General features: G+C 42.8%; 1 protein-coding gene across 1 annotated transcript; it reads left to right on the forward strand.

Annotated features, from left to right (window-relative positions):
* Positions 1 to 3,730: 3,730 nt before the first annotated feature.
* LOC141084652 (uncharacterized) lies at positions 3,731 to 7,350 on the forward strand. The gene is made up of 2 exons (XM_073569474.1): positions 3,731 to 4,662; positions 5,476 to 7,350. The coding sequence occupies exon 2, from the start codon at positions 5,981 to 5,983 to the stop codon at positions 7,154 to 7,156; it is 1,176 nt and encodes a 391-aa protein (XP_073425575.1). The 5' UTR covers positions 3,731 to 4,662; positions 5,476 to 5,980; the 3' UTR covers positions 7,157 to 7,350.
* Positions 7,351 to 8,691: the final 1,341 nt, after the last annotated feature.

The following is an 8,691-nucleotide window of genomic DNA, read 5'->3' on the forward strand; positions in this document are numbered from 1 at the left end:
TTTACTATTTATAGCGGGTTTTTATGCTTGGCAGCAGTCACACGCTAAAAGACGCTTTTTATTGCAAAAAAATAAGTTTTTGCATCACCACATTTTGAGAGCTAGAATTTTTCCATATTTTGTCCCACAGAGTCATGTGAGGTCTTATTTTTTGCCGGATGAGTTGTCCTTTTTACTGGTACCATTTTCGGGCACATAACATTTCTTGATACCTTTTTATTCTGATTTTTGGGATGCAAAATGAACAAAATCCAGCAATTCATGAATTTTGGGAGGGGCGTTTATACCATTCCGCGTGTGGTAAAATTGTTAAAGCAGTTTTATTCTTCGGGTTAGTATGATTACATTGATACCTCAGTTATATTTTTTTTTTTATGTTTTGGCGCTTTTATACAATAAAACAATTTTATATAAAAAATAATTATTTTTGCATCGCTTTATTCTGTGAGCTATAACTTTTCTATTTTTTCATTGATGACACTGTACTGCTGCTTTTTTTTGCGGGAAAAGATGACATTTTCAGCGTTACCATGTATATTTATATCCGCCTTTTTGATTGTGTTATTGCACTTTTTGTTAGGCGGTATGATGATAAAGCATTGTTTTTTGCCTTGTTTTTTTTTTAAGGGGTTCGGGGTTAACTACTGGGACAGTTTTATGAAGCAGGTCATTATGGATGTGGCAATACTAAATATGTGTACTTTTATTTTTTTTTATTTACATAAGGAAATGAATTTATTCAGGAATTTTTTTTCTTTATTTTGGAATTTTTAAAAAATTATTTTTACACATGTTATTTATTTATTTTTTAAGCCACCTCCCTGCAAGACCCGGAAGGACCCCCGTGGCCATCTTGGATCCAGGGTCCTGCAGGGAGGAGGCCCTCAGAACAACGCGATCACATGTTTGATCGCAGTGTACAAGGGGTTACTGTGTCGGGAGCGGTCCGTGACTGCTCCTGGCACATAGTGTTGGGTGTCAGCTGTGATAATCAGCTGACACCCGGCCACGATCAGCGGCGCTCCCCCCGTGAGCACCGCTGATCAAAGATGATGTACTATCCCGTCCTTGAGAATTAAGTCCCAGGGCACATGGACGGGATAGTACGTCATCTGTCAGATAGGGGTTAAAATATGGTGCACAGAACTGGACACAGTATTCCAGATGAGGCCTAACCAAGGAAGAGATGAGGTGGATACTTACTTCTCGTGATCTAGATTCCATGCTTCTCTTAATACATCCTAGAACTGTGTTTGCCTTTTTGCTGATGCATCACAGTGTTGAATCATGTCCAGTTTGTGATCTATTAGTATACCCAAGTCTTTTTTACACATGCTATTCCTCCCATTCTGTAGCTGTACCATGAAGTACATATCGTGCTTCATGAAAGTGATAAAATATGTTCGATAAGACATGCATTTGTGAAAAATTTGGAAATTTGGCAAAAATGTTGCAATTTTCTAATTTTTATGCCTTTAAACTAGAGAGTTATGGCACAAAATAGTTAAAAAATAACATTAACCACATGTCTACTTATATTTGCATCATTTTTGAAACATAATTTTTTTGTTAGGAAGTCATAAGGGTTAAAAATTGAACAGCAATTTCTTATTTTTCCATAAAATGTACAAATTCATTTTTTTGAGACCACATCACATTTGAAGTAACTTTAAGGGGCCTATATGACAGAAAATACACAAATGTGACATAATTTTAAAAAATGCACCCCTCAAAGTCCTCAAATCAAATTCAAGTTATTAACTCTTCAGGTGCTTCACAGGAATAAATGAAATGTGGAATGAAAAAATTAATATTTTACTATTTTTCATAAATATTTTACTGTAGCCCCAAATTTTTATTTACACAAGGGTAAAAAAATGGACCATACAATTTGTTTCGTAATTTATCCTAAGTGCATCAATACCTCATACTGTATGTGGGCGAAAACTACTGTTTGGGCTCACATCAGGACTCGGAAGGGGAGCAGCACCGTTTGACTTTTTGAAAGTAAAAAAAAGCTGAAATCAAGAGCAGATCCCATGTTGCGTTTGGAGAGTGCCTGATGTGCCTAAATAATGGAAACTCCTGAAAAGTAATGCCATTTTGGAAACTAGACCCCTAAAGAAACTAATCTAGATATGTTGTGAGCATCTTGAACCCCTAGGTGCTTCACAGAAGTTTACAACCTAGGGTCGTGAAAATTAAAAATCACATTATTGCCACAAAGATGTTCTTTTAGCCCCAATTTTTTTCACAAGAGTTGCTGGTAACAGGAGAATATGTAACCCTAAGTTTGATATGCAATTTTCTTCTGAGTTTGCAGATTCTACATACTGTATATGGGGGAAAACTGCTGTTTAAGCACATGGCAAGGAACAAAAAGGAAGGAGTGACGTTTTATAACGCAGAGTGTGATAAAATGGTCTGCGGGTGTCATGTCACGTTTGGAGAACATCCCATTAACCTATACAGTGGAACCCCCCCAAAAGTGAGTCTATTTTGAAAACTACACCTCTCAAGAAATTTATCAAGACGTGTAGTGATCACCTTGAACCTACAGGTGCTTTACAGAATTTTATAACATTGAATTATGAAAATGAAAAAAAAATATTTTTCCCACAAAAATGTTGTTAAAGCCCCAAATTTTTTCATTTTCACAAGGATAGTGTCACGCTTCTGTTGTCGGGTGTCCAGGGACCAGAGGTTCCTTCTATATCCCTAATGCTAGGGGCACCCTAGCTCGCCATGTTCTTCTGATTACTTCCTATGGTGAAAACACCGTGACCATGTACCTTGCATTAGCTCCTGAATCAGATCACAGTCTTTACCCTTCCCCACCCAGGGAAGATGGGAGTAGTAGTGTACCGTAATACACCAACCAGATTATCGGGTAAAGTAAGATAATACAAAAGGGGATAAAGGATAATAGCAATCATGAAAATATGCTCACATTAACAACAGGTGTAAACACTGTGGAGTGAAAGATGGAGTTCAAAAAAGTAAGGAGAAGGATGGGAGTTAGCACACCCAAAACCTAGCAACAGTCTAAGATCCTGGTCTGGTCCACTCCCGTCCGATCCGATAACTCTCTTCTCGACCCTCTCCAATCTGATTCCGCTCTTTACACTCTACTGAAACTGCCCTCACTAAAGTCTCATGATCTATTAACAGCTAAATCTAATGGTCACTATTCCATGCTAATTCTCTTGGATCTCTCTGCAGCATTCGACACAGTGGATCATCAGCTCCTCCTCACTATGCTCCGCTCGATTGGCATCAAGGACACTTTTCTCTCCTGGTTTTCCTCCTATCTCTCTGACTGCTCATTTACTGTATCTTTTGCTGTCTCCTCCTCCTTCTCTCATCTTCCACTTACTGTTTGGGTTCCTCAAGGATCGGTTCTAGGTCCCGTCCTCTTCTCTTTGTACACTGCCCCTATTGGTCAAACAATCAGTAGATTTGGTTTCCAGTACCATCTCTATGCTGATGACTCCCAATTATATGCTTCCTCTCATGACATCACGCCTGCCTTTTTAGAAAATACCAGCGATTGTCTAAAAGCTGTGTCTAAGGCTGGTTTCACATTTGCGTTTTTTTGCGCTGGAAAAAAACGCATACCTGCGCATGCGTTTTTTCCCCTATATTTAACATGGGTGCGCATACCTGCGCGCTGGTAAGCGCACGTATGCGATTTTCATGCGCTGCGTTTTTTTGGGGTGTGCGTTGGTATTTTCCAGACGCAGCATGTTGCATTTTTTGGCCCTGGAAAAAAGCGCATGCGCACGTATGCGCACGTTTTGCGCTAAAAATGGCCATTATAGCCTATGGATGCGCATACGAGCGCACTGGCATGCGCATGTATGCGTTTTTTTAGCGCTGCGTTTTTTTGGTGGTGTCCACTTGTTGTCCTAGTTATAATCTTCTAAAGTCAAAAAAAAAAGTCTATATAAAGGAGGTGCCTGCCAAAACTCTGCCACTACTACACTGACAGATTGAAGAGCAGACAGTCAACCAAGAACCCATTATATCAGCGAAGAATGTGAGTATATTACATTATATGCCTGTCCTTTTAAATTATGTATGTACTAATGATTTTTATTATTTTTACATGCAGTATGTCTTCAGAATCCGAGTATTCCCCATCGCGGCAGGAATTGGCGCAAGCAGACCGTGAGGTGATTATTTTCGTGCAACTGGTAAGTATATCTGCTGCTTCTCCAAATCTCTTACGTTTTTTTCAACTTTTTTAAGACATCGTCATCATCATCTTCTGCGGACGGGACTAGTGAGGGCGAAGAGCAGGAGCAGCGAAGCCAAGTCCCGGTGGTGATACGGAATGTAAGTATCAAATGATTTGTAATGTTCTTTATTTTTTATCTTCTATTTTTACTCTTTTTTATGTTTATTTTTTTGTAACTTTTTATTCAATTTAAATTGGATTATTCTAATGAATGTGTTTTGTCTAGGTTCCACAACGGGATGAAGACGTCTACCTGGATAATGAGCAGCTCATCAGCCTGGTCCAGGAGCGTTCGCCGTTGTGGGACAGCCGTGACCGGCTGCACAAGGACATTGTGGTGACCCGGCGGCTATGGAATGAGGTGGCCGCAGCGTTGATGGATGGCTGGGACAGCGCCACAGCATCCTCCAAAAAGGCGTTTAGTGAGTATTTCCCTGCTCTGTATTGTGCCGCAGTGACTGTTGTCCTTGACGGCACTGTTGGGTTTCGTGCTAGGCATATTCTAGCAGGAAACCCAACAGTGTCATCGGGGTCTACAGTGACTGCTTTGAGTATTGTATTGCTACATTGTGCCGCAGTGACTGTTGTCCTTGACGGCACTGTTGGGTTTCGTGCTAGGTGTATTCTAGCAGGAAACCCAACAGTGTCATCGGGGTCTACAGTGACTGCTTTGAGTATTGTATTGCTACACTGTGCCGCAGTGACTGTTGTCCTTGACGGCACTGTTGGGTTTCGTGCTAGGTGTATTCTAGCAGGAAACCCAACAGTGTCATCGGGGTCTACAGTGACTGCTTTGAGTATTGTATTGCTAAATTGTGCCGCAGTGACTGTTGTCCTTGACGGCACTGTTGGGTTTCGTGCTAGGTGTATTCTAGCAGGAATCCCAACAGTGTCATCGGGGTCTACAGTGACTGCTTTGAGTATTGTATTGCTACATTGTGCCGCAGTGACTGTTGTCCTTGACGGCACTGTTGGGTTTCGTGCTAGGTGTATTCTAGCAGGAAACCCAACAGTGTCATCGGGGTCTACAGTGACTGCTTTGAGTATTGTATTGCTACATTGTGCCGCAGTGACTGTTGTCCTTGACGGCACTGTTGGGTTTCGTGCTAGGTGTATTCTAGCAGGAAACCCAACAGTGTCATCGGGGTCTACAGTGACTGCTTTGAGTATTGTATTGCTACATTGTGCCGCAGTGACTGTTGTCCTTGACGGCACTGTTTTTTTTTTATCAACAGTGGACAAAGTCCGAACACATTGGCGTTCGATCAAGGACCGCTTCAACAGTGATGTTCGTGCTGAGGGCCAGGTTCGCAGTGGATCTGCGTCAAGGACCAGAACTAGATACCGTCACTATCACGCGTTGCAGTTCCTAAGACCGGTCCTTGCCACGAGATCGTAAGTATTATAAATTTTGGGTTTTTATTTTTATTAATCTGTGTTTTTCTAATCCACAGCTGATGCTTCTTGTAAAGGCATGGTAGTAATGATTTTCCTTTCTTCCACAGCACCTGGAGCAGCACCCTGCAACCTGGCCCTGGAGCGGTCCTTCCTCGGACGTCCTCTGACCCGTCCCAGCCATCCGACAGCCAGGAAGCACCTTGCAGGTCAACCACACACACAGCTGGTGACCAGGAAGCTGGGCCATCAGGTGTTCCCCTGTCCCAGGTCTCTGCCACTGGTTATGCGGGCACTACCCGCCAGCGGCAGAGGGCCTTGGACAGGAATGTCTTGCCCGAGTTTATGCATTTGAGCGAGACATTTAATTCCAGCCTCAAGTCACTGTCCGACAGAGTTGAAAGCGGTTTTGCACTCATGGAACGTGGTTTTAACCACTTTGAACACCGCTTCAATTCTGTAGAACAGCGCCTTGACTGTCTGGAGGCCGACCTCAACAGACCAGCACACCATTTTTTTAGTAAGATTGAAAAGGGCATGGCGGAACACCTTAGTCCTGATCAACAGCTGAATGTGCTGCAGGCCTGCAACAATGCTTTCTTGCAGGCTATGCAGCATAATCGGTACGGTCAGCAGTCAGTGGTGTCCTTTCCACCTGTGCCACCATTGACTCGCTTCACCTCACTACCGACTTGTGCTGCATACCACTGCACGGACACCTCTATTCAAAGCCAGGACACCCACCGTTACACCACCACAAGTCTGAGTGCAGCTGGTCACTTCACCGACACCACCATGGCAAGCGCTGCTCCTGTCTGGAGCACCACCGCCACTCCCATGCATGCGTGGAGCTCAGCCACCACTAGGCAAACATGGAACAGCCCTGCCGCTACAACAACATGTAGTAGCCCTGCCACCACCACTCTGCAAACCTGGACCATCACTGCCGCCACCAGTCCTCCTGCAAGGACGAGCACTGACAACGAAGAGCAGCAGCAGCAGCCACCTCAGCAGCAGCAGCCACCTCAGCAGCAGCCACCTCAGCAGCAGCAGCAGCCACCTCAGCAGCAGCAGCAGCCACCTCAGCAGCAGCAGCAACCACCTCAGCAGCAGCAACCACCTCAGCAGCAGCAGCCACCTCAGCAGCAGCCGCCACCTCAGCAGCAGCCGCCACCTCAGCAGCAGCAGCCGCCACCTCAGCAGCAGCAGCAGCCATACCAGCAGACGGGGGACCTACATTCAATATTTGCCCCTAGTTCAAGGCGAAATCTATCAAGGCGGGCATTGGGCCAAAGTCGGTCCAGGCACACAAGCCTACGGCGACATGCCATTACAACTAATGTACCTGAACAGATTTCCTCTCCTCCATGTGTTCCTAGTTTAATTCCCTTAACTGGACTACCTTCCCCTACAAGTTTTGTTGCCCCTTCCCCTCAAACACCGTCTTCAACTGCAAGTGTTGCATATTCCCTGCACACCCCCAAATTGAAACCATCAGCCCTCAAACGCCAGAAAAAATAATTTTTTGGTTTATTTTTGTGATAAAAAATAAATTTACATTTGTGGTTCACCATTACTAAGTTTCATTAATGTTGTTTGCGCCGCTCACACACACTGATGGGTAAATACATGTTAAAAACCAACCCAAGGCCTAGTATGGTCATATGTGAAATAACACGGACTAGTATAGTCATACCAAGGCCTAGTGTAATAACTCGAGTTTTACCAACTTGGATCTGGTTTCATGAAAAACAAACTGTTGAAACTTGTCTTAAAAATAAGTTTCTTTCTAGTTTCACCAGTTTGTTTTTTGTGAAACAAGATGCTAGTTGTTAAAAATCGAGTTATTACAGTAGGCCTTGGTATGACTATACTAGGCCGTGGTATTTCACATATTACTATACTACTAGCCCCAAGGCCTACTATACTCATATTTGAAATACCACGGCCTAGTATAGTCATTACAAGGCCTAGTGTAATAACTCTAGTTTCACCAACTAGAATCTGGTTTCATGAAAAAAAAAAATGTTGAAACTTGTCAAGTTTCACCAGTTTGTTTTTCGTGAAACAAGATCCTAGTTGGTAAAATTCGAGTAGGCCTTGGTATGACTATACTAGGCCGTGGTATTTCACATATTACTATACTACTAGCCCCAAGGCCTACTATACTCATATTTGAAATACCACGGCCTAGTGTAGTCATTACAAGGCCTAGTGTAATAACTCTATTTTTACCAACTAGAATCTGGTTTCATGAAAAACAAACTGTTGAAACTTGTCAAGTTTCACCCGTTTGTTTTTCGTGAAACAAGATCCTAGTTGGTAAAATTCGAGTAGGCCTTGGTATGACTATACTAGGCCGTGGTATTTCACATATGACTATACTAGTAGGCCCAAGGCCTACTATACTCATATTTGAAATACCACGGCCTAGTATAGTCATTCCAAGGCCTAGTGTAATAACTTTTAAGTTGGAATGGAGCAGATTACATTCATCCACTCAATGCTGACTTGTATTCCCCATGGACTTTCATTGGGGTTGGGTTTTGAGGGTTGTGTTTTGAGAAAATCACATACTTTGTTTTCAACTAGTTGCACAATTTTCTCTTGAAAAAAAATGGTTTCCTGATTCATGGCCTGCAGCTTTGCTCGTTCCAATATATTTCACGCAGACTAGCAATGCTGCATTTTAACTCATATGTGTATTTACCTGCCCAGGTGTGTGAACATCAAAAAATTCAGTTATACATGGGAAGTTTTTTATTTAATTGGAGTTTAAAAAATATAGTGCACTCAGTAATGGTATCAAATAAGGTTTTTTATTACCATAAACAAACAAAAACATTACACCATTTCATCTTGCCAGTGCACCCGTCCTACATCAGAAATAAAGTAGGCCGCAAATTGGTCCCTCATTTGGCCAACTTCAACGGATGACCTGAGAGTGTGCTGAGTGAATTCAGGCAATGGGTTAGGAGCATCATCGTCCAGTTCAAAGGTCGGGTGCTTTTTAGCCATCACAAAGTTATGTAGAACCACACAGGCCTTCACCACCT

Source organism: Dendrobates tinctorius, unplaced genomic scaffold (genome assembly GCF_039654945.1).
Source record: "Dendrobates tinctorius isolate UK_male_01 unplaced genomic scaffold, ASM3965494v1 ptg000026l, whole genome shotgun sequence".
In the NCBI taxonomy this organism is placed as follows: domain Eukaryota; kingdom Metazoa; phylum Chordata; class Amphibia; order Anura; family Dendrobatidae; genus Dendrobates; species Dendrobates tinctorius.